The sequence below is a fragment of the Pristiophorus japonicus genome, chromosome 11 (genome assembly GCF_044704955.1).
Source record: "Pristiophorus japonicus isolate sPriJap1 chromosome 11, sPriJap1.hap1, whole genome shotgun sequence".
NCBI lineage: Eukaryota > Metazoa > Chordata > Chondrichthyes > Pristiophoridae > Pristiophorus > Pristiophorus japonicus.
The window spans coordinates 145018936-145045013 of record NC_091987.1 but is presented as its reverse complement, the minus strand read 5'-3'; the positions used below and the strand labels follow the sequence as shown (position 1 = coordinate 145045013).

Genomic DNA, 26078 nt, shown 5'->3' with positions numbered 1-26078 from the left:
CATCCATCTAGGGTGGTCTTTGGCCAGGGACTCCCAGGTGTCGGTGGGGATGTTGCATTGGGGATGTGGGGAGTGACAGTGATGGATGGATAGATGGGGATGTGAGGAACGAGAAGGATGAGTGTGCATGCAATATGTAAGTGGGTATGAGTCGTGATGTGAAGGAGTAGGGTTAAAAAGGCAGAGTGAGGGTTGGGGTGATGCACCCGACTGTGCAACTGTACTCACCTTTTCTCATCTGGTTAGGTCATTGAAGCACTTCCTGCCCTGAATCCAGGAGCGTGACACAATGCTCCAGCTGCTGATCTCCTTCTTTGTGGCAGCAGCAGGTTCCCTTGGCAGCCTGGCTTCACTGCATAGCATGAGGACTCAGGGCAGTGGTGACCCGCTGGCAGTGGAGGCGGGTTTACGTCAGCCGGGGTTACTATCCCGAGATCCCCGGTGGTTCAGCGTCAGTCTGATGCGGGAAGGGTGAAGCCAGACTGCGAAGTTTCCACATTCGATTAGCCCTTCTAACCCTCACTGCTTCAGATATGAAGGATGTCGGACTTGGTCAGTGTCAGCTATGGCTCAGTGGGTAACACACTCGCCTCCGAGTCAGAAGGTTGTGGGTTCAAGTCCCACTCCAGGGAGTTGAGCACAAAAAAAAATCTAGGCTGACACTTCAATGCAGTGCTGAGGAAGCGCTGTACTGTTGGAGGTGCTGTCTTTCGGATGAGACGTTATATCGACGCCCCATCTGCTCTCTCAAGTGGGCGTAAAAGATCCCACGGCACTATTTCGAAGAAAAGCAGGGGAGCTCTCCCTAGCGTCCTGGCCAATATTTATCCCTCAATAACAAAAAAACAGATTATCTGGTCATTATCACATTGCTGTTTGTGGGAGCTTGCTTGTGCGCAAATTGGCTGCCACGTTTCCCACATTACAACAGTGACTACACTCCAAAAGTACTTAATTGGTTGTAAAATGCTTTGAGGCGCCCAGTAGTCGTGAATGGCGCGATATAAATACAAGTCTTTCTTTCTTTTCCCACCCAGTTAACAGCAGTTTTAAGCCACCCTACCTCATAATTTCAAATCCCACAGGTTTAAGAAAAATCAAGGGGAAAGTGGTGTATTGTTTGTTGCAATGTGTTGAAGCTCCATTTTCTAACTGGGAAAAAGAACTGCCAGTCACAAAATGCAGGTGTTAGAAAGTTTGAGGTCCGGATCCTACTAACTGTGTGAAGCGTTAAGACCCAAACTACGAGAACGCAATATGAAACCGAACAGACTTTAATTATCTTTCAACCATCTAATAGCCCATAAATGGATTTCACTCCAAGTACTTGATCGCACAAATGCCAGGAAGGGAGGTGGGACTCCTTCCTCCTCACTACCGCACCACCCCGCCTCCCCTCCACCCCACCCCGAGGGGGTCTTGAGTAAGACTGAGTGTGTTTGTGGCACATTCATTACATCTGCTGCATATTCCATTGGCCATGCATGGTTTGGAGATTATCCTGTGGGGCTGTGGCCAATTTGTTACAGACTGTTGAAGATTCCATTGGTTATGCATGTCTCTCATATGATCTCGGCCTCGTAATAATGAGCTATCTGCTGATCAACCACAAACCATAGGTCTGAAGGAGGGATGGCCACTTTCTATAAATGATATATATACACACAAACCATCAGCTGCTGTTGTTTCCTGATATAGCTACAGATTACCCAGCACTTGAATCTGGCGGACACCATCGAGAATCTTGCCCCTTTTTATTGCGCTAATGCTACCCATTTCAGCAAGGAGATCCGGAGTCAATTCTCCACTGCTCCTCTCCCTCTCCCTTTCACCCCTCCATCCTCTGCCTCTCCCTGCCCGTCCCCTCCCCATACTTCCCTCCCTTCCCCTCCCCTCCCCACCCCATACCCTCTCCTCTTCCCTCTCCTCCCACCCTCCCGTCCACCCTCCCCACCTCCCCACTCCCCTCTGCCCCACCCTCTCCCTCGCCCCACTCTCCCGCTCCCGTCCCCTCCCTGCCCTCCCCTCTGCCCCACCCCACTCCCCTCTGCCCCACCCTTCCCCTCCCCTCCAAGCCTCAGTCCCCCCTCCCCACCCTCTCCCCTACAGTCCCCTTCCCACCCCTCTCCTCTCCTCTCCTCCTCCCAACTCCTCCCACCCCCCCCCCCCAACCCATCCCCTCTCCCCTCAGACTCAATCAGAATTCCAAAGGATCAAAAATAGGCACAACTCATTTGGAATGATCTGCAAATGTAGCACCCCATTACACCCCTTTCGCAAGGTGCGATGGAGGTAAAGCTAAACTGAATACTGAAGCTGGGAACAGTAACTGTGCCCTCTCCAACTGGCAGAACATAGCCCAGACCACAAACCCACGAGTCAAGTTGAATCTGTGAATAGGGGATTTACAGGCTTGGGCAGGGTGACCTTATTTTTTGCTACAAAACAGGCCAATTTCAGGTGGCAAACAGTAGGACAGCCCTATGGTCTTCAATTGGGCAGTCAACTCTCATCATCACAGGCAGTCCATTGCTTCCACTCTAAAAGTGAGTTCTCAGGTGACTATACAATCCAATACGGGAATTACAGTCTCTGTCACAAGTGGGACAGACAGTCGTTGAAGGAAAGGGTGGGTGGGGAGTCTGGTTTGCCGCACGCTTCTTCTGCTGCCTGTGCTTGCTTTCTGCATGCTCTCGGCGACGAGACTCGAGGTGCTCAGCGCCCTCCCAGATGCTCTTCCTCCACTTCGGGCAGTCTTTGGCCAGGGACTCCCAGGTGTCGGTAGGGATGCTGCACTTTATCAAGGAGGTTTTGAGGGTGTTCTTGAAACCTTTCCTCTGCCCACCTGGTCGCTTGCCATGTAGGAGTCCTAAGTAGAGCGCTTGCTTTAGGAGTTTTGTGTCAGAGTGCGGACAATGTGGCCCGTCCAACGGAGCTGGGCCCAACTGTACCCAAGGTGTGGACATCGATGGAGCAGTCAACTGTACCCAAGGGATGGATTTGATGGTCGTGTTGGGGTACTGGAAGGAGAGGCTTCAATGGGTCAAATGTGACTCCCTCCCATGCCTTAATTATTCTTATGTGGGTTTGAACGATTTTAGTCATTTCTACCTTCCAGGCAGTAACAGTCTTGCACACTCCCAGGTACAACACAAATGAAATGTGGAGATACATGAAAATCACATTGCATTATTCTTGCAATGTGCCTGAACCTCAGCTTAAATTCTGCACTATATCTGCTGGTTTCTAAATATCTGAAATGGAACAGTGAAACTTGCGCTGAATCTGAGGGCAGTTTTATCCTGGGCAAATATATATGGGCAAAGAGGATCGAGAGCTCAGGCATAGAGTCATAGAATCGTAGAAAATTACAAAACTGAAGCAGGCCATTTGGCCCATTGTGTCCATGGCCGGTCGAAAAAGAGCTACCCAGCCTAATCCCACCTTCCAGCACTAGATCCGTAGCCCTGTAGGTTACGTCTCTTTAAGTGCACATCCAAGTACTTTTTAAATGTGGTGAGGGTTTCTGTCTCTACCACTCTTTCAGGCAGTGAGTTCCAGACCACCACCCTCTGGGTGAAGAAATGTTTCCTCATCTCCCCTCTACCAACTACTTTAAATCTATGTTCCCCTGGTTATTCACCCCTCTAAGGGAAATAGGTCCTTCCTATCCACTTTATCTAGGCCCCTCATAATTTTACACACCTCAATTAAATCCCCCCTCAGCCTCCTCTGTTCCATGTTTAACTTAAAAAGAATACTTTGGTTCCCATTGGTCTGGCCTACATTTGAATTCAGGGTTGCATTTACTTAATGGCCATCCTGTACTAAAATACATGAAAAGTAGAAGGCTGTGCAGTATTTTACTGGATAAACAGTAGGTCACATTCAGTGTTGATATCCCAGTAAAGCACTGCTCACTGACTTAGTAACTCTTGTGTAATTGATGAGGAGCTCCAACCATCATCCCCTCAGTAAAAGACAGCATGACTACAAGTCCACCTATTCACACTGAAAAGATGTTTCCAGATCTATTAGAAGATCTCAAGGCACTATTCAAAGAAGACCGGGTTCCTCGTGAGATGGCCAACATTTATCTCTCAATCACCAACTCTAAAAACTGATGACTTGGTCATTTATCTGAATGCTACTTTGTGGGACCTTTCTGTGCTCAAATTGGCTGCTGCAACACACAGTGACTACACCTCATAAATAACTCATTGACTGTGAAGTGCTTTGGGACAGCCTGAAGAAGATGTGAAAGATGTGATATAAATGGAATGATTATGCACCAATATAATTCTGTTTACCCAAGTAATATACAACACAGTGAACCTGCCTTTCAACTTGATTTTGACATTCTGTCGAACCCATGAGTAAGTCCCATAGCTCGAGTAATCTTCAGGGATCAGAGTCTCCTTCAACCACCTTCCACAAGCAAACTCAAAGAAGTTCTCACATGGATCTGCTGACCAGTTGATTTTGTTAAACATAAAAACAGCTATAAGAGAAAACAGAAACACGGTCAAGCAGCATTGTGACACCACATCCTCATTTAACAGTCACATGAAATAATCATCGGAATAAAATAACTTTTCTAAAAGTGTTGCAGTTTCTGGTTCTTGACTGCGAATGCCACATTATTAGATGACTATCGTATTGTAGCTTGGTAACGGGTAACAACCCTACGGTTAACCACATCATTAGTCCCAAAACAATCCATGCTCCCATTGTCATCCCCAACAGGAGGAGAACAACCAGCAGCATTCCTATCTCCACGGTGGCCACTTCACAAGGCTTCCAGACTAGATTTGCATTCAATCTTCCCCAACATGCCAATGTCTCACAATCTTGTTTCACACTGCAGGTTAAAGAACCAAGAAAGGTGGTCTCAAGGCCCTGTCATTTAGACAACTATCCCAAATCTAAATTAAAACTAATATGAGACTGAATTCCTGCACACATTCACCCAAAGTAGATTGGCTGGAGTTAGGTGTAATGTTTGCACCTGTGAGTATGCCCACAGGTTCGTTTTTATTGAATGTGCGAGGTTGCAGCCATTATTTGAAGGGGCTGCTCCTCAAATTCTGGTTGCACTTCAGTCCCACACTCCTGATCTTTGGGCACCCTGTGCGGAGGGGAGCGGGCAGGTCCGAGGGCCTCCTCATAGCACTGCTCCTGTGCATGGCCAAGGTGGCCATCAGCCGGTCCAGGCAGCGGGTGGTCGAGGGGGTCATTCAGCCCACCTGCCTGCCTCTCTTCTGCAGTTACGTCCGAGCCAGGGCGTCCCTGGAGATGGAGCATGCAGTGTCCACCAGTACGCTCGCAGCTTTCCGCGAGAGGTGGGTGCCGGAGGGACTGGAGTGCATCATCACCACTTGCAACCAAATTTTAATTTGATGTTTTGTCTAAAGTTTCATTTGTTTAATGTGCCAGTTTTAGTGCCACCCCTCCTTTTAGCCAGGGGGCACTTGTATAATTTGTGTTTTAGTGCCCTCAAAAAAAATAAGGGGGCACTTGTTTGAAAGTGTTTGGAGTGTTCCTCCCCCCCCCCCCCCCCACCCCTTTTAATCAGAGAGCACTTGATTTAATGTTTTATTTTGTTCACAACAAAAGAGTTATTTCAGAGGGCTCTTGATTTAACGATTTAATTGTTCACAACAAAATAGTTGTGGAGATGTTGACTGCTTCTCTGCATGGCCAAGGGGGCCATCAGCCGGTCCAGGCAGCGGGCGGTCGAGGGGATCGTTCAGTCGACTGCCTGCCTCTCTTCTGCTGTTACCTCTGAGCCAGGGTGTCTTTGGAGATGGAGCACGCGGTGTCCACCGGTATGCTCGCGGCCTTCCGCAAGAGGTGGGCGCCGGAGGGACTGGAGTGCATCATCACTCCCGGCAACCAAGTTTTAATTTGAATTTAATGGTTAAAATTTAATTTGTTTTAATTTGCCAGTAATAGTGTTCACCCCGCCCCTCCCCCCCCCCCCCCCCCCCCCACGACCCAACACCTCTTTTAGCCAGGGGGCACTTGTATAATTTGTGTTTTAGTGCCCTCAGCAAAAAAACAAAGGGACACTTGAAAAGTTTATGGAATGTGCCCCCCCGCTTTAATCCGGGTGCACTTGATTACTGATTACAACTTAAAATAGTTGTAGAGATGTTGATTGCTCCTGGGCATGGCCAAGGGGGCCATCAACCGGTCCAGGCAGCGGGAGGTCGAGGGGGTCATTCAGCCAGACTGCCTGCCTCTCTTCCGCGATTACATCTGAGCCAGGGTGTCCCTGGAGATGGAGCACGCGGTGTCCACCGGTATGCTCGCGGCCTTCCGCGAAAGGTGGGCGCCGGAGGGACTGGAGTGCATCATCACTCCCGGCAACCAAATTTTAATTTGATTTGTTTAACATCCAAAGTTTAATTTGTTTAATGTGTTGGTTTTAGTGCCCCTTTAATAAGGGGGCACTTGATTATTGTTTCAACCAAAATAGTTGTAGAGCTGTTGAGTTGAGAGTAGCTTAGCCAGTCATGTGATGTTCACAAGACTCAATAAAACCCCAGCCAATTGGGTTTGGGGGAGCCACGATGAGGCAGATGGTTGTGAGCCTGGTGGATGAACTGGTAACGTGTAGTGTGATTGTTAAACCTTTGCTAATAAACCAACGAGTTCTTAATAGCAACGTGTTGCTATGAATTCTTAAGCAAAGAACCCATGAAGCAAATACATTACATTAGGGAAGATCAAGGGTGTGTCGGCACAATAGACCACCCCCTCTGTGACCTTGCCTTGACTGGCAGCAAGCCCTGGTGTTAGTAATTTTTAAAAAATTATTCCTCGCCTGGGCTTCTTCTAAATCCTGCTTTATCCTGGATGATTCAAGTTCCACTTTTTTGGTAATATTCTGAACCGATGGCATGGCCTGCTTGGTCAGGGCTAGATGGCTGTCTCTGATGCGTTTATGCAGCCTCTCCCTCTCCCCACCTCCCGCCCCGCCCTTTTAGTCTTCACGAGAAGGACATCTTTGAGGTGCTGTTCCAGCTCAGACAGGAGCTGCGTCTTCTCTTCCAGCTCCAGCTTCAAGCCAGTTGTTTGCTCTGGCAATTGAGAGTTTTCCTTGCTGTGCCAGCAATCAGTACATCCAGACCCAGAGCTCCTGCAGCTGAAGCTGGCTGCCTAACTGGGAGAATGGAGGGCAACATATTAGCTGCAAATTGATCACGGAAGGACCCAGGCTGCATGGGGTGAAATGGCCCTCTCCCTGTAATGGTCAAATATAAGGAAGATTCAGCTAAGATCACACTGAGTTGAGAGCTGATCTTTCATCCGGTAGCAACCTGCTTGTGTTAGATAATTCATGTCACACCATCTCGCATAAACCCAAGATCTAACCACCAGTGTATAGCAAGGTATTTCAGTCATGTTTATAGCTGTGTGGGGTTTGCGTGGGATTATGACTGGAGTGCAGTTTTATGGTGTCACTCTGTAGAGAACGTTTGGTCGTGGATTAAATCAAGTGCCTGTGTTTGTTAAGTTCTTGTCTAACTCAGAGTAAACCATGTCTAACTCATGTCCTTTGCCCAGAAGTGCTTCATTAGATCTTAATTGGTGTTGGCAGATGCTGGCAGAAAGCATCACAGCAGCACAGACTCAACTTGCTCTCCACTGTGTACATCAGGGAACAAGGGAGCTGGGGATGAGGTATTCTGACATCTACTAAATGTGGACACCAGCAGGAAAGAGCCTAGGCAGGGCCATCGTGCAGCCTGCAGAATCACAGCGGGCCCTGTGTTGAGCAATCTGTCACAATATGAAGGCTCAGACACTCAACTGGATGTGATCAAGAATATGCCAATGAACCTAAAGAAACAAAGGGACAACCTGGGCATCACACAACCCAAAGGCAAGGCCAAAGGGCAGGAACTGAAGCATCTCATCAACTTGTAAGAAATCGTGAATTGGAAGAAATAACTTGAGAGCAAAATGTCTCTTCAGACTGGTGTTAGAATTGAAGGATTCATTCCCTGGTGCAATAGCTAAAGCGTGAACATCAATAACTGATAACAGGTGGCTCCAAACATCTGAAGGCCAAGAATAGCATGTCTGACTCCAACCTTGGGAGGATGTGAAGTGGAGAGTTTCACCCAAGAGTCGATACAAAGAACTCAACTTAGAATTGGGCAGGACCGGAACCGATGTCCTCGGGGGGTGTGTTTGCTAGTGCTGTTGGGGAGGGATTAAACTAATATGGCAGGGGGATGGGAATCTATGCAGGGAGACAAAGGGAAGTAAAATGGGGGCAGAAGCAAATGGTAGAAAGGAGTTAAGTAAAAGTGGAGGGCAGAGAAACCCAAGGCAAAAATCAAAAAGGGCCACATTACAACAAAATTCTAAAAGGACAAAGAGTGTTAAAAAAACAAGCCTGAAGGCTCTGTGTCTCAATGCGAGGAGCATTCGTAATAAGGTGGATGAATTAACTGCACAGACAGCTGTTAACGGATATGATGTAATTGGCATCACAGAGACATGGCTCCAGGGTGACCAAGGCTGGGAACTCAACATCCAGGTGTATTCAATATTCAGGAAGGATAGACAGAAAGGAAAAGGAGGTGGGGTTGCGTTGCTGGTTAAAGAGGAGATTAACGCAATAGTAAGGAAGGACATTAGCTTGGATTATGTGGAATCTATATGGGTAGAGCTGCAGAACACCAAAGGGCAGAAAATGCTAGTGGGAGTTGTGTACAGACCAGTAAACTGTAATAGTGAGGTTGGGGATGACATCAAATAGGAAATTAGGGATGCGTGCAATAAAAGTACAGCAGTTATCATGGGTGAATTTAATCTACATATTGTTTGGGCTAACTGGTAGCAATGCGGTGGAGGATTATTTTCCTGGAGTGGACCAATATGTCGAGGAACCAACCAGAGGGCTGACCATCCTAGACTGGGTGTTGTGTAATGAGAGGATTAATTAGCAATCTTGTTGTGCGAGGCCCCTTGGGGAAGAGTGACCATAATTCTTCATTAAGATGGAGAGTAACACAGTTAATTCAGAGAGTATGATCCTGAACTTAAAGAAAGGTAACTTCGATGGTATGAGACGTGAATTGGCTAGGATAGACTGGCGAATGATACTTAAAGGGTTGACTGTGGATAGGCAATGGCAGACATTTTAAAGATCACATGGATGAACTTTAACAACTGTACATCCCTGTCTGGGGTAACAATAAAACGGGGAAGGTGGCAAAACCGTGGCTAACAAGGGAAATTAGGGATAGTGTTAAATCCAAGGAAGAGGCATATAAATTGGCCAGAAAAAGCAGCAAACCTGAGGACTGGAAGAAATTTAGAATTCAGCAGAGGAGGACAAAGGGTTTAATTAGGAGGAGGAAAATAGAGTATGAGAGTAAGCTTGCAGGGAACATAAAAACTGACTGCAAAAGCTTCTATAGATATGTGAAGAGAAAAAGATTAGTGAAAAAAAATGTAGTCCCCTTGCAGTCAGAATCAGGTGAATTTATAATGGGGAACAAAGAAATGGCAGACCAATTGAACAAATACTTTAGTTCTGTCTTCACTAAGGAAGACACAAATAACCTTCTGGAAATACTAGGGGACCGAGTGTCTAGCAAGAAGGAGGAACTGAAGGAAATCCTTTAGTCAGGAAATTATATTAGGGAAATTGATGGGATTGAAGGCTAATAAATCTCCAGGGCCTGATAGTCTGCATCTTGAGAATACTTAAGGAAGTGGCCCTAGAAATAGTGGATGCATTGGTAGTCATTTTCCAACATTCTATAGACTCTATCAGTTCCTCTGGATTGGAGGGTAGCTAATGTAACCTCACTTTTTAAAAAAGGGAGAGAGAAAACAGGGAATTATAGACCGGTTAGCCTGACATCGGTAGTGGGGAAAATGCTGGAATCAATTATTAAATTTGTAATAGCAGTGCATTTGGAAAACAGTGACAGGATCAGTCCAAGTCAGCATGGATTTATGAAAGGGAAATCATGCTTGACAAACCTTCTAGAATTTTTTGAGGCTGTAACTAATAGAGTGGACATGGGAGAACCAGTGGATGTAGTGTATTTGGACTTTCAAAAGGCTTTTGACAAATCCCACACAAGAGATTAGTGTGCAAAATTAAAGCACATTGTATTGGGGATAATGTATTGATGTGGATAGAGAACTGGTTGGCAGACAGGAAGCAGAGAGTAGGGATAAATGGGTCCTTTTCAGAATGTCAGGCAGTGACTAGTGGGGTACCGCAAGGTTCAGTGCTGGGACCCCAGCTATTTACAATATACATTAATGATTTAAACGAAGGAATTGAATGTAATATCTCCAAGTTTGCAGATGACACTAAGCTGGGTGGCAGTGTGAGCTGTGAGGAGGATGCCAAGAGGCTGCAGGGTGATTTAGACATGTTGGGTGAGTGGACAAATGCATGGCAGATGCATATAATGTAGATAAATGTGAGATGATCCACTTTGGTGGCAAAAACACGAAGGCAGAATATTATCTGAATGGTGACGGATTAGGAAAAGGGGAGGTGCAATGAGATCTGGGTGTTATGGTACATCAGTCATTGAAAGTTGGCATGCAGGTACAGCAGGCGGTGAAGAAGGCAAATGGCACGTTGGCCTTCATGGCGAGAGATTTGAGTATAGGAGCAGAGAGGTCTTACTGCAGTTGTACAGGGCCTTGGTGAGACCACACCTTGAATATTGTGCAAAATTTTGGTCTCCTAATCTGAGGGAGGACATTCTTGCTATTGAGGAGTGCAGTGAAGGTTCACCAGACTGATTCCCGGGATGGCAGGACTGACATATGAAGAAAGACTGGATCGACTAGGTTTATATTCACTGGAATTTAGAAACATATAAAATTCTGATGGGATTGAACAGGTTAGATGCAGGAAGAATGTTCCCGATGTTGGGGAAGTCCAGAACCAGGGGTCACAGTCTAAGGATAAGGGGCAAGCCATTTAGGACCGAGATGAGGAGAAACTTCTTCACTCTGAGAGTTGTGAACCTGTGGAATTCTCTACCACAGAAAGTTGTTGAGGCCAGTTCGTTTGATATATTCAAAAGGGAGTTAGATGTGGCCCTTACGGCTAAAGGGATCAAGGGGTATGGAGAGAAAGCAGGAAATGGGGTACTGAAGTTGCATGATCAGCCAAGATCATATTGAATGGTGGAGCAGGCCAAAGGGCCGAATGGCCTACTCCTGCACCTATTTTCTATGTTTCTATCATAGGTTAAATGGTCATGTCCACATCCTACTCACCCCTAAAAAGAGAATAAAAGAAAGACCTAGAAGGCATTTCAGGGCAGACGGTGAAGACAAAAACTGTTCGTACCACCAGCCGTCTGTCCGATTGGGACTAGTACCAGCTACTTGTCACGGTCGTATGTCTATCCTGATTGTGTGTTGTGTTTGACTATATTTGAACTATCGGTTCCTTACTAAATTGCCTTAGAACTCCTTAGACCCTTTGGGCATCTGTGTGTGATCTGTGATCCTAATCTTACAGTGATACACGAACAAGGCACTGGGATTATTATGAGTCACACAGAGTGCTGGCAGTAAGATCTTGTTCCCACATGTAAGCCCTGGAAGAATTAGTCCAAACTTATGAATTGGTGTTGAAAGGGAAGTGGAGCTGTTTAAACACCTGGTTCACCTCAGAGCGTCCATGATGCATTATTAAAGAACTTCACAGTGCTGTGGTTACAAGGGCCCATGTACCAAAAATCCCTAACCCAAAGTCAGAGGAATCTCACAGAGCTATTGCTAAGTCCCAAGAGATCAGACAGCGCCACACCACCTGAGCCTGGACTCTAATTGTCTCCTGCAGGCTTTCAGTGCAGGCAGGCCTAGGGGCCAACAGCCAAGTGCTGATGTTTATCTGCAAGGATAGAAAGGAGTTTAAGAAAGTTCAGTGGAAGTTCCATCAGGCTGTGGTCCCTTAAGAACATAAGAATTAGGAACAGGAGTAGGCCATCTAGCCCCTCGAGCCTACTCCGCCATTCAACAAGATCATGGCTGATCTGGCCATGGACTCAGCTCCACTTACCCGCCCGCTCCCCATAACCCTTAATTCCCTTATTGGTTAAAAATCTATCTATCTGTGAATTGAATACATTCAATGAGCTAGCCTCAACTGCTTCCTTGGGCAGAGAATTCCACAGATTCACAACCCTCTGGGAGAAGAAATTCCTTTTCAACTCGGTTTTAAATTGGCTCCCCCGTATTTTGAGGCTGTGCCCCCTAGTTCTAGTCTCCCCAACCAGTGGAACAACCTCTCTGCCTCTATCTTGTCTATCCCTTTCATTATTTTAAATGTTTCTATAAAATCACCCCTCATCCTTCTGAACTCCAACGAGTAAAGACCCAGTCTACTCAATCTATCATCATAAAGTAACCCCCTCATCTCCGGAATCAGCCTAGTGAATCGTCTCTGTACCCCCTCCAAAGCCAGTATATCCTTCCTTAAGTAAGGCGACCAAAACTGCACGCAGTACTCCAGATGCGGCCTCACCAATACCCTATACAGTTGCAGAAGGACCTCCCTGCTTTTGTACTCCATCCCTCTCGCAATGAAGGCCAACATTCCATTCGCCTTCCTGATTACCTGCTGCACCTGCAAACTAACTTTTTGGGATTCATGCACAAGGACCTCCAGGTCCCTCTGCACCGCAGCATGTTGTAATTTCTCCCCATTCAAATAGTATTTCCTTTTATTGTTTTTTTTCCCAAGGTGGATGACCTCACACTTTCCGACATTGTATTCCATTAGCCAAACCTTAGCCCATTCGCTTAACCTATCTAAATCTCTTTGCAGCCTCTCTGTGTCCTCTACACAACCCGCTTTCCCACTAATCTTTGTGTCATCTGCAAATTTTGTTACACTACACTCCGTCCCCTCTTCCAGGTCATCTATATATATTGTAAACAGTTGTGGTCCCAGCACCGAATTGAAGAATTGAGGAACCACCATCACAGAAACCAAACTATCAGTTCAACGAACATGCTCAATCCATTGACCGCAAATACCTGTGACAGATGTGAGCAACACAAGAGTTCATGCAGATTTCAATATTTAAATTAAATGTTGTCTTCGAGGTGGTAACAACTGTTAATAGCAAACTGAGGAAGGACTTCAGGTGACCATTAGCCACTATCGCAAGTGTATTGAAAGGGATCGCTCCTCCAAGGACATTACTGTCCAAGTGCAGTCCCTGTAAGGAATGAACAGGAGTATCCTGATCATAGCCTGGTAGGACACCGAGACGTGTAGAGGAACAAAGGGATCTTGGAGTGCATGTCCATAGATGCCTGAAGGTAGCAGGGCAGGTAGAGAAATTGGTTAAGGCGGCATATGGAATACTTGCTTTTATTAGCCGAGGCATAGAATAGAAGAGCGGGGGGGGTTATGCTTGAACTGTATAAAACACTAGTTAGGCCACAACTAGAGGACTGCGTGCAGTTCTGGTCACCACATTACAGGAAAGATGTGATTGCACTAAAGAGGGTAGAGAGGAGATTTCCAAGGATGTTAACTGGACTAAAGAATTTTAGCTATGAGGAAAGATTGGATAGGCTAGGTTTGTTTTCTTTGGAACAGAGGTGGCTGAGGGGTGACCTTATTGAGGTGTATAAAATTATGAGGGGTCTAGATAGAGAGGATAGGATGGACCTAGTTCCCTTAGCAGAGGGGTCAACAACCAGGGGCATAGATTTAAAGTCATTAGTAGAAGGTTTAGAGGGTATTTGAAGGGAAATTTCTTCACGCAGAGGGTGGTGGGGGTCTGGAACTCACTGCCTGAAAGGATGGTAGAGGCAGAAACCCTCACCACATTTAAAAAATACTTGGATATGCACTTGAAGTGCCGTAACCTACAGGGCTACGGACCAAGAGCTGGAAAGTGGGATTAGGCTGGATAGCTCTTTGTCGACCGGCGCGGACACGATGGACAAAAATGGCCTCCTTCCGTGCTGTAAATTTCTATGATTCTATGATCCTGAAAAGTATTGAGAATCCACCATTCTGCAGTCCCATGTGGAAAGAACCTGCCAGTCACTGGAGAAGTGACCGATTGGGATTGGGAGCTAAGGTGAAGTGAAGGACCCAGGTCACTAGCTGTTGCCCCGAGGTACAGTCGGGACAATCTGAGCGTTCGCTGAACAAAGAATCAGATATCGAGGTGGCAAGCTTGATCACCCGGTCTCCGACCCTTTAATGCTGCCCCAGGAGTCCCAGATTTTTCCTCCAGGGATGCAGCCTGGGCTGGGGACGGCCTGGCCCAGTCCATTATAGAAAGGAAATTAAAGCGTACAGAGTAGATTCACCAAGATGATGCCAGGCGTGCAAAACTATAGTTATGAGAACAAACTTGAAATACTGGGACTATTTCCACTGGAGCAGAGAAGGCTAAGAGGATATTTAATAGAGGTTTTGATATAGTGAATAAAGAAAGACTATTTCCTCTAGCTGGGAGTTAGAGATGAGAATTCATCCATTTAAAATTGTCACAGTGAGTGAGGAGAGGCATTTGGAGAAATTTCTTCAGAGAGGGTTTGCCACAGGGAGTGGTTGAAGCAGAGACCATTGCATCTTTTAAGGGAAAATTGGATAAATATTGGAAGCAGAGAAAGATACAGAGCTATGGGAAGAGCGCGGGTAACTGGGATTAGTTCTGAATTAATACAGGGCTATGGGGAGAGAATGGGGCAGTGGGATTAGTCCTGGATTAATACAGGGCTATGGGGAGAGAGTGGGGAAGTGGGATTAGTTTGGAATTGATACAGGGCTATGGCGAGAGCACGGGTAACTGGGATTAGTTCTGGATTAATATAGGGCTATGGGGAGAGAGTGGGGCAGCAGGATTAGGTTGGGATTGATACAGGGCTATGGAGAGATAGTGGGGCAGTGGGATTAGTTTGAGATTGATACAGGGCTATGGGGAGAGAGTGGGGCAGTGGGATTAGTTTGAGATTGATACAGGGCTATGGGGAGAGAGTGGGGCAGTGGGATTAGTTTGTGATTGATACAGGGCTATGGGGAGATAGTGGGGCAGTGGTATTGGTTTGGGATTGATACAGGGCTATGGGGAGAGAGCGGGGCAGTGGGATTAGTTCTGGATTGACCACCTTGTGTGATGTATGGTTCTGTGGTGTTGTACCATATCAAGGGCAATCTAACTGGAAAGGCAATCTAATTGGTCCCTACGAGGAAGCCTTGGGATGGACATAATCCTTGAATGCAAAGAGGACTTGCACCAATAACACATAGCAAGATAACCAAAGCACCTCCTAATGACCACAGACTCAACATCCTGGCGCCTGGACCCTCACTGCCATAGAACAATAAGCCTGGCTCAGCACTATAATGGCCTCATGTATTTTCCATCCCTCCCGGACCACCCTTCATGTCTCTTTTGAGCTCCAGCCTCTGCCTGCCTCCAGTCTATGCCATGGCATGACTGGCTATTGCTTCAGTACCAGGGACACATTTGAGCATTGCTCTGCAGTCAACAAAAGCAAGGAAGAGAGGGATCATCCCAGTCTACCCAGTGCATGAATAAGGTCTATGAAACATGATACCACACACTAAGCTCAGAGCAGGCAGATGGAGTGTGTGCTGGAAGGACAGGGAATAGGATCAAATACACGGGAAACTCTGGGAACCGTGTCAAACTACCATCGCCATTGCCCCCCCACCAACGCAGGAAATGTCGGCAAAGTACGAGAGGCCTCCAGAAACTTCAGTACAACAACATTCTTGTGATGGAGACCAATCCAGGATATATGGCACACTGCAACAGTCATTGAGCACACGAGTCCTAGCTGGACATGATGCCATGGTACCTGCAAAGGGAGAGGGGCCGCGGTTAAGCATTTGGTGCATTCTCTCACTCCTTTGTCTCTCTTCCTGTGTGTTGGAAAAAGTTAGTCTGCAGTAAGTTTGAGTCTGAAACAGTCAGAGAGGCAAATGCCTTTTCTCCAGTCAGAAGGATGCTATGAGGGACCCTCAAGCTGAGGAAAGTTCATTGCCAGCTATTTTCAGGCATTCTAAACCTGTCGGGGCTGTTAAAAGGGATGGAGTGACGAACTTTGTTACTTTCCATGTTGGAGGTGCCGTCTTGCGGATGAGATCTTAAACCATGGCCCTGACTGACCTCCAGTCTCACAACTGCCCTCTGAAGTGGCCTAGCAAGACACTCATAGAATCGTAGAAATTTACAGAACGGAAGGAGGCCATTTCGGCCCATCATGTCTGCAGCGGCCGACAAGGAACTATCCAGCCTAATTCTCACTTTCCAGCTCTAGGTCCATAGCCCTGTAGGTTACGGCACTTCAGGTGCACATCCAAGTACTTTTTAAATGTGGTGAGAGTTTCTGCCTCTACCACCCTTTCAGACAGTGAGTTCCAGACCCCACCACCCCAAATCCTCTCTAAACCTTCTACCAATTACTTTAAATCTATGTCCCCTGGTTGTTGACCTCTCTGCTAAGGGAAATAGGTCCGTCCTATCCACCCTATCTCGGCCCCTCATAATTTTATACACCTCAATAAAGTCTCCCCTCAGCCTTCTCTGTTCCAAAGAAAACAACCCCAATCTATCCAATCTTTCCTCATAGCTAAAATTCTCCGGTCCAGGCAACATCCTCGTACATCTCCTCTGTACCCTCTCTAGTGCAATCACATCTTTCCTGTAATGCGGTGACCAGAACTGCACACAGTACTCTAGCTGTGGCCTAGCTAGTGTTTTATAGAGTTCAAGCATAACCTCCCTGCTCTTATATTCTATGCCTTGACTAATAAAGGCAAGTATTCCGTATGCCTTCTTAACCACCTTATCTACCTGGCATGTTACCTTCAGGGATCTGTGGGCATGCATTCCAAGGTCCCTTTGTTCCTCTGCACTTCTTAGTATCTTACCATTTATTGTGTATTCCCTTCCCTTGTTAGCCCTCCCCATTACCTCACACTTCTCAGGATTAAATTCCATTTTCCACTGTTCTGCCCACCTGACTAGTCCATTGATATCATCCTGCAGTCTACAGCTTTCTTCTTTATCAACCAAATGACCAATTTTTGTATCATCTGCAAACATTTTAATCATACCCCCTACATTCAAGTCAAAATCATTGATATATACCACAAAAAGCAAGGGACCTAGTACTGAGTCCTGAAGAATCCCACTGGAAACAGCCTTCGTGTCACAAAAACATTCCGACCATTATCCTTTGCTTTCTGTTTTTGAGCCAATTTTGGATCCCATGGGCTTTTACTTTTGTTACCAGTCTGCCATGTCATCATCATAGGCAGTCCCTCAAAATCGAGGAAGATTTGCTTCCACTCTAAAAGTGAGTTCTCAGGTGGCTGTACAGTGCAATACATGAATTACAGTAACGGTCACAGGTGCGACAGACAATGTTTGAAGGGAAGGGTGGGTGGGGAGTCTGGTTTGCCGCACGCTCCTGTCTGTGCTTGGTTTCTGCATGCTCTTGGCAACGAGACTCGAGATGCTCAACGCCCTCCCGGATGCTATTCCTCCACTTAGGGCGGTCTTGGGCCAGGGACTCCCAGGTGCCGGTGGGATGTTGCACTTTATCAAGGAGACTTTGAGGGTGTCCTTGAAATGATTCCTCTGCCCACCTTGGGCTCACTTGCCATGTAGGAGTTCCGAGTAGAGCACTTGCTTTGGGATTCTCGTGTCGGGTATGTGGACGATGTGGCCTGCCCAACGGAGCTAGTCGAGTGTGATCAGTGCTTCAATGCAGGGATGGTGACCTGAGCGAGAACACTGACATTGGTGCGTCTATTCTCCCAGTGGATTGCAGGATCTTGCAGAGGCAGCGCCAATGGTACTTCTCCAGCGCTTTGAGGTGTCTACCGTTTATGATCCATGACTCTGAGCCATATAGGAGGGCGCGTATTACTACTGCCCTGTAGGCCATAAGCTTGGTGCCAGATTTGAGGTCCTGGTCTTCATACACTCTCTTCCTCAGGCGGCCGAAGGCTGCACTGGCACACTGGAGGTGGTGTTGGACCTCGTCATCGATGTCTGCCCTTGTTGATAGTAGGCTCCCGAGGTATGGAAAATGGTCTATGTTGTCCAAGGCCACACCGTTGATTTTGATGACTGGGGGGGGGGGCAGTGCTGTGTGGTGGGTTCAGGTTGGTGGAGGACCTTTGAATTATTGATGTTTAGTGTAAGGCCCATGATTTCATAAGCCTCGATGAAGATGTTGACGATGGCTTGGAGTTCAGCTTCTGAATGTGTGCAGACAAGCGTTGTCCACGTACTGTAGTTCGATTACAGAGGATGGGACGGTCTTGGATCTAGCCTGGAGGCGATGAAGGTTGAACAGGTTCCCATTGGTTCTATCGTTTAGTTCCACTTCAGCTTGTTGAAAGTGAGATGGAGCATTGCAGCGAGGAAGATCGAGAAGAGCATTGGTGCGATGACGCAGTCCTGCTTGACCCCGGACCGAGCATGGATTGGGTCTGTGGTGGATCCGTTGGTCAGGATCACGGATTGCATGCCATCGTGGAGCAGGCGGAGTATGGTGACAAACTTTTGAGGCAGCCGAAACGGAGGACGCTCCATAGTCCCTCACGGTGTCAAAGGCCTTTGTGAGGTCAAAGAAGGTCACGTACAAGGGTTGGTGCTGTTCCCTGCACATCTCTTGTAGTTGTCGCGCGGTGAAGACCATGTCCATTGTACCCCTTAGTGAATGGAATCTGCATTGTGACTCTGGGAGGAGCTCTTCAGCCACAGGGAGAAGACGGTTGAGGAGAAATCTTGCGATGACTTTCCCAGTGGCCGACAGCAGGGAGATTCCTCTGTAGATGCCGCAGTCGGATTTGTCTCCTTTTTGAAGATGGTCACGATTACGGCATCTCTGAGATTTCCTGGCATGCTCTCCTCCTTCCAGATAAGGGCAATGAGGTCATGCATTCGTGCCAATAGTGCTTCTTCGCCATACTTTAGTGCCTCAGCGGGGATTCCATCTGCCCCTGATGCCTTGTTGTTCTTGAGCTGATGGATGACCTTTTCTAACTCGTGCAGGGCTGGGGTTTTGCTGAGATGCTGGCGGGTAGCATGCTGCGGGATGGAGTCGAGGACACTCCTGTTGAAGGCAGAGTCTCAGTTAAGGAGATCTTCTAAGTGCTCCTTCCAGCGGGCCCTGACTGTCTCGGTGTCCTTAATGAGTGCCTCCCCGTTCTTGGCCAGCAGTGAGGTGGGGCCTTGGGCCATAGGTGGACTTAACTGCGGTGAAGAATCCTCGCACGTCCTGGCTGTAGGCCAGCTGCTAGATCTCCTGTGCTTTCTCCACCCACCATGTGGGACTTTATCAAAAGCCTTGCTAAAATCCATATAGACTCCATCAAATGCACTACCCTCATCGACTCTCCTTGTTACTTCATCAATAAATTCAATCAAGTTAGTCAAACATGACCTTCCTTAACAAATCCATGCTGACTGTCCTTGATTAATCAGTGTATTTCTAAAATGAAGATTTATTCTAATCCTCAGAATTTTTTCCAAAATTATTCACACCACCGAGATTAGGCTGGCTGGCCTGTATTACTCGGTCTATCCCTTTCTCACTTTTTAAACAACGGTATAGCGTTAGCAGTCCTCCAGTCCTCTGGCACCACACCTGAAGCCAGAGAGGATTGGAAAATGGTGGTAAGAGCCTCTGTTATTTCCTCTCTTGCTTCCCTTAACAGCTTGGGATACATTTCATCCGGGCCTGGGGATTTATCACTTTCAAAGATACTTTCTCTCTCACTATGTTTATTTCATCTAATATTTCTCCTCTTTCTAATATACTTCTTCTTCCTCCCTGATTTCACAAAAGAGAGGGGCGATGCAAACAGACACAAAGTATTAATTAAGAACCATAACCAAGTCTTCCGCATCCACACACAGATTACCTTAATGGTCTCTAATAGGCCCTACTCTTTCTTTTGTTAGCCTCTTGCTCTTAATGTAGTTATAAAACATCTTTGGGTTTTCCTTAATTTTACTTGCAAAAAATGATTCATGCTCTCTCTTTGCTTTCCTAATTTCCTTTTTAATTTCACCCTGCACTTTCTACACTACTCTCGGGTTTCTGCAGTATTGAGCCCTCGGTATCTGTCATAAGCCTCCCTTTTTTTCTTTATCCTACCCTGTATGCCCTTTGACATCCAGTAGGCTCTAGATTGGTTAGTCCCACCCTTTTTCTTTAAGGGAACTTACCTGCTCTGAACCCTCAGGATCTCCTCCTTGAATGCCTCCCACTGCTCTGACACTGATTTACCTTCAAGTAGCTGTTTCTAGTCCACTTTGGCTAAATCACATCTCAGCTGAGTAAAATTGGCTTTTCCCCAATTGAGAACTTTTATTCCTGGTCTATCTTTGTCCTTTTCCATAACTACCCTAAACCTAACTGAATTAGGATCACGGGCACCAAAATGCTCTTCCACCTGACCAGCTTCATTCCCTAAAACTAGGTCCCGAACCGTCCCCACCCTTGTTGGGCTTGTTATATACTGGCTAAAAACGTTCTCCTAAATGCATTTCAGGAATTTAGCACCCTCTATGCCCTTCACACTAATTTTATCCCAGTTAATATTAGGGTAGTTGAAATCCCCTACTATTAACCCCTACTCCATTTGTATCCAATCACTACCAGTGTTTTAAGGCGGCTCACCACCAGACCACCTTCTCAGGGCAACAAATGCCGGCCTTGCCACTGGCACTCACACCCCAAGAATGAATTAAAATAATTCAGAAGAAACTTCTTTACCCAAAGAGTGGTGAGAATGTGGAACTCTCTACCACAGTGAGTGGTTGAGGTGAACGGTATAGATGCAGTTAAGGGGAGGCTAGGCAAGTATACGAGGGAGAAGGGAATAGAAAGTTATGCAAGTTAGATGAGGAAATGCAGGAGGACCACACCTGGAGTTGTTTTGGTCTTTTTATTTAAGGAGGGATATATTTGCATTGGAGGCAGTTCAGAGAAGGTTCACGAGGTTGATTCGTGAGATGAAGGGGTGGTTTTATGAAGAAAGGTTGAGCCTATACTCATTGGAGTTTAGACGAGAGAGGTGATCTTATTGACATGTATAAGATTCTGAGGGGGCTTGACAGGATAGATGCAGAGAGGATGTTCCCATTCATGGGGGAATCTAGAACTAGGGGGCATAGTTTGAGAATAAGGGGTCGCAGATTTAAAAGGAAGATGAGGAGGAATTTCTTCTCTCAGAGGGTCATAAATCTTTGGAATTCTCCACCCCAGAGAGCTGTGGAGATGGGGGGGGGGGGTCATTGAATATATTTAAGGTGGAGATGGACAGATTTTTGAACGATAGGGGAGTCAAGGGTTATGGGGAGCGGGCAGGAAAGCGGAGTTGAGGCCAAGATCAGATCAGCCATGATCTTATTGAATGACTCGAGGGGCTAAATGGCCTACTCCTGCTCCTATGTCTTATGTTCCAGGAGGATCGGTGGACTGTTGGGCCGAATGGCCTTGCTTCTGTGCCGGACATCCGATGTAATAATAACTCTACAGAAGGAATAAAAGTTGCTGCTTACCCGCCTCAGTGCAGGGGGCTGTCAGGCAATGCTCCTCGGAGTGCAGGCTGATTACTCGACTCCCAGCTGTAAGACAGTGACAGAAACTCAGAGAATTCAGGGCCAGCACAGCGATGCCGACAAAGTGCAGTCACTTGCGCTCACTTGTGGAGACACTCGGCCGCGGTGCTTGAGCCACTCTGCCCGCGCAGCGCTAGAACCCATCGCCGTGCGCGGCCTCTCGTCCCCCTCGCCCCCTGTCTGCCTCGCTGTGGGCGGCCAACTGCCCGGGGGACGTTCCCTCCAATTCACATGGGGGAAAAAATGAGCGAAGGCCCGACCCGTGACACAACTCAAGGAGCTAGGTAGGGAGGGAGGCTCGGGCTTCGCACAGGCCCCCGCTGGCGTTGCCACGGCAACCTCAGGACTCAGGCTGCGCACAGGCCCAAGCCCTGCTGGTGTTGCCACGGCAACCAGGGCACCCACCTCACCAGTGGGCACCTGCTGCTGCTCCAACTGTTTCGGTTAAAAACAACGCAAGGGTCCACTTCATGGCCTCCTAGTGTTTAAAGGTGAAGGATGAACATTTGTATAATGTTAGAGGTTGTACATATTTGTGTCATCATCATCGTAGGCCATCCCTCGAAACGAGGATGACTTGCTTCCACGCCAAAAAAAGGACAAGTTCACAGGTGTTTCGAATGAAGGACCTGAACTACATGTCGAAGGGTGGAAGATGCCTGTGCATGGATTTTTTTAAAATGTGGTGACCGTTGCACACCAGTCACCACACGGGCTTGACAGAGCTAGGTCTGGTCCAGTGGCAAGGGTTAACCAAGACGACTGGAGACCAGTTCTGCTGCACGGACCTAGTGCGCACACATATCACAGTGTGGGCTGGCCCGTGCTGCCCCTGGCCCCGAACTCGCGCCTCTCCTGGGCCCCGATCACCCGCTCCTTCGCCCCGACCTCGCTGCTCCTGCTGTACCTGCCCGTGCTCCAATCACCGACCTGGTTCTTGATGACGTCACTCTTCGCTGCCGTCGCCCTCCGGCAACAGCTCGCGCTGTACCCTGAAGTGGTACACCACCACGCTGCCCATGGTCGCCTCTCACCGCTCCTTTTATGGCCCCGACCTGCTGCTGATGTTCCCTCGCAGGTTGGGGCCTCCATGCTGCCCATGGCCCATATACTTGCCGTAGAGGGAGTGCAGCGAAGGTTCACCACACTGATCCCTGGGATGGCAGGACTGTCGTATGAGGAGAGATTGGGTCGACTAGGCCTGTATTCACCAGAGTTTAGAATAATGAGAGGGGATCGCATTGAAACGTATAAAATTCTGACGGGGTTGGATAGACTGGATGCGGGGAGGATGTTTCCCCTGGCTGGGAAGTCAAGAACAAGGGGTCACAGTCTCAGGATACGGGGTGGGAAATTTAGGACCGAGATGAGGAGAAACTTCTTCACTCAGAGGGTGGTGAACCTGTGGAATTCTCTACCACAGAAGGCTATGGAGGCCAAATCACTGAATATATTTAAGAGAGAGATAGATAGATTTCTAGAAACAAAAGGCATCAAGGGGTATGGGGGAATAAGCGGGAATATAGTGTTGAGATAGAGGATTAGTTATGATCATATTGAATGGCAGTGCAGACTCGAAGGGCCGAATAGCCTACTACTGCTCCTATTTTCTATGTTTCTATGAAATGAGCTTCCGGCCACATATCCGCAGCATAACTAACCGCGTATTCACACCTCGCTTCGGCAGCAAATAGACTAAAGTTGGAACGATACACAGAAGATTAGCATGGCCCCTGCACAAGGATGACACGCAACTGGAAGCGTTCCATATTTTTAAGCCCAGGAGCAGCGAGGTCGTGGCCCAGGAAAGGAGCAGCATGGGCCAACAACGAGCTGCCGCGAGGACTACACTGTGCATCTCAAGGAGAGAGTTTCTGTGGAAAGGAGGAAGGAGGACAGTAGGAGTATGCGTGTGTGTATGAGCTAGGCCCATGCAACAGAGCCTGGTCTCCAATCGTCTTGGATCCCCTTGCCACTGGACCAAGACCTAGCTCTGTCAAGCCCATGTGGTAGCTGATGTGCAACGGCCACCCCACGTTAAAAGAATTCACACATAGGCATCTTCCGCCCTTTAAGGTGAAGTACGACACCTGGAACGTCAGGGCCCTCATGGACAACCCCAAATGGAGCCAGTAGGTCCCGCATTGGACTCTTCAGTCACCTGAGAACTAATTTTTAGTGTGGAAGCAAGTCATTCTCAACTCCAAGGGACTGCCTATGTTGATGATTTCCACCTCCATAACATTGCCTGTCTCCAGCCCTGCCTCAACACATCCTCTACTGAAACCCTCATCTATGCCTTTGTTACCTCTAGACTTCACTATTCCAACACACTCCTGGTTGGCCTCCCACAGTCTACCCTATGTAAACTTGAGGTTATCCAAAAACTCGGCTGCCCATGTCCTAACTCGCACCAAGTCCCGCTCACCCATCACCCCTGTGCTCGCTGACCTACATTGACTTCCGGTTAAGCAACGCCTCGATTTCAAAATTCTCATCCTTGTTTTCAAATCCCTCCATGGCCTTCGTCCCTCCTTATCTTTGTAATCACCTCCAGACACACAACCTCCCCCCTCCCCGTCCCGAGATGTCGGCGCTCCTCTAATTCTGCCCTTATGAGCATTCCTGATTATAATCGCTCTGCCTTCTGTTGCCTAGGCCCCAAGCTCTGGAACTCCCTGCCTAAACCTCGCCGCCTCTCTACCTCTCTTTCCTCCTTCAAGATGCTCCTTAAAACATACCTCTGTGCTAATTTCTACTTAAGCAGCTCAGTGTCAAATGTTTATCGCATCATACTCTGTGAAGCGCCTTGGGACGTTTCACTACATTAAAGGTGCTATATAAATACAAGTTGTTGTTGTTGTCGTTGCCTCCCTCTCTCTCTGTGTGACACAATAATTAAACAGCCACCAGTGACCCCCCCCCACTCCCCTCTGATTTGTGCCATCAGAAATGGATCACTGGTCACTTATTTTTTCAAAATGATGATTGTTTTTCTATGTTGAGAATTAAAAGAAAAGAAATACTTGCATTTGTATAGCGCCTGTCATGACCACTGGACATCTCAAAGCACTTTACAGCCAATGAAGTACTTTTTGAAGTGTATTAACTGTTGTAATGTGGGAGACGCAGCAGCCAATTTGCGCACAGCAAGCTCCCACAAACAGCAATGTGATAATGACCAGATGTTGATTATGTTATGTTGATTGAGGGATAAATATTGGCCCCAGGACACCGGGGATAACCCCCCTGCTCTTCTTCAAAATAGTGCCATGGGATCTTTTACGTCCACCTGAGAGAGCAGATGGGGCCTCGGTTTAACACCTCATCCGACAGTGCAGCGCCCCCTCAGCACTGCACTGGAGTGTTAGATTTTTTGCACTCAAGTCCCTGAGGTGGGACCTAAACCCACAACCTTCTGACTCAGAGGCGAGAGTGCTGCCCACTGAGCCACGGCTGACACTGCAAATGTGCAGTCACTAACCCAAACTATGAACTGTTCTTTTTAAAAGGGTCCGTGTACTCTGATTAATAGTCTGGCAGGAACAGTACGGAGCAAGCTAAACTGTAATCAATAGCATGTATGGCTCAGAGACATGGACCGTGTACAGTACACACCTCAAGTCACTGGAGAAATACCACCAACGATGTCTCCGCAAGATCCTGCAAATCCCCTGGGAGGACAGATGCACAAACATTAGCGTCCTCGTCCAGGCCAACATCCCCAGCATTGAAGCACTGACCACACTTGATCAGCTCCACTGGACAAGTCACATTGTTCGCTCCCAAAGCAAGCGCTCTACACAGAACTCCTTCACGGCAAGCAAGCCAAAGGTGGGCAAAGGAAACATTACAAGGACACCCTCAAAGCCTCCCTGATAAAGTGTAACATCCCCACCGACACCTGGGAGTCCCTGGCCAAAGACCCTCTAAGTGGAGGAAGTGCATCCGGGAGGGCGCTGAGCACCTCGAGTCTCATCGCCAAGAGCATGCAGAAATCAAGTGCAGGCAGCGGAAAGAGCGTGCGGCAAACCAGTCCCACCCTCCCCTCCCCTCAACGACTATCTGCCCCACCTGTGACAGGGACTGTGGTTCTCGTATTGGACTGTTCAGCCACCTATGGGCTCATTTTAAGAGTGGAAGCAAGTCTTCCTCGATTCCGAGGGACTGCCTATGATGATGATAAGACACTGGAAACGGGTGCAAAGAAAGATTCACAAGGATGATACCACAACTGAGAAGTTATACCGATCAAGAAAGGCTGAACAGGCTGGGGCTCTTAGAAAAGAGAAGGCTGAGGGGTGACCTGATAGAGTTCTTTAAGTTTATGAAGAGGTTCATTAGAGTAGACATGGAGAAGCTGTTTCCACTAGCAGGCAAGACCTGAACTGGGGGCCATCAATACAAGATAGTCACTATTAAATCCAA

General features: G+C 47.5%; 1 protein-coding gene and 1 pseudogene across 3 annotated transcripts in view; one reads left to right on the top strand and one right to left on the bottom strand.

The window, feature by feature from the left end:
- The window catches only part of phex (phosphate regulating endopeptidase homolog, X-linked), a 162812-nt gene that overhangs the window by 119535 nt on the left and 17199 nt on the right, over positions 1-26078 (bottom strand). For all 3 annotated transcript variants that reach the window (XM_070894119.1, XM_070894120.1, XM_070894121.1), the window contains exons 2-3: positions 21591-21656; positions 4340-4501 (exon numbers count right to left, since the gene is read on the bottom strand). In XM_070894119.1, coding sequence (XP_070750220.1) covers positions 4340-4501; positions 21591-21656 — 228 coding nt within the window. The remainder of the gene's footprint in view (positions 1-4339; positions 4502-21590; positions 21657-26078) is intronic.
- On the top strand, positions 23326-23425 carry LOC139276622 (U6 spliceosomal RNA; annotated as a pseudogene).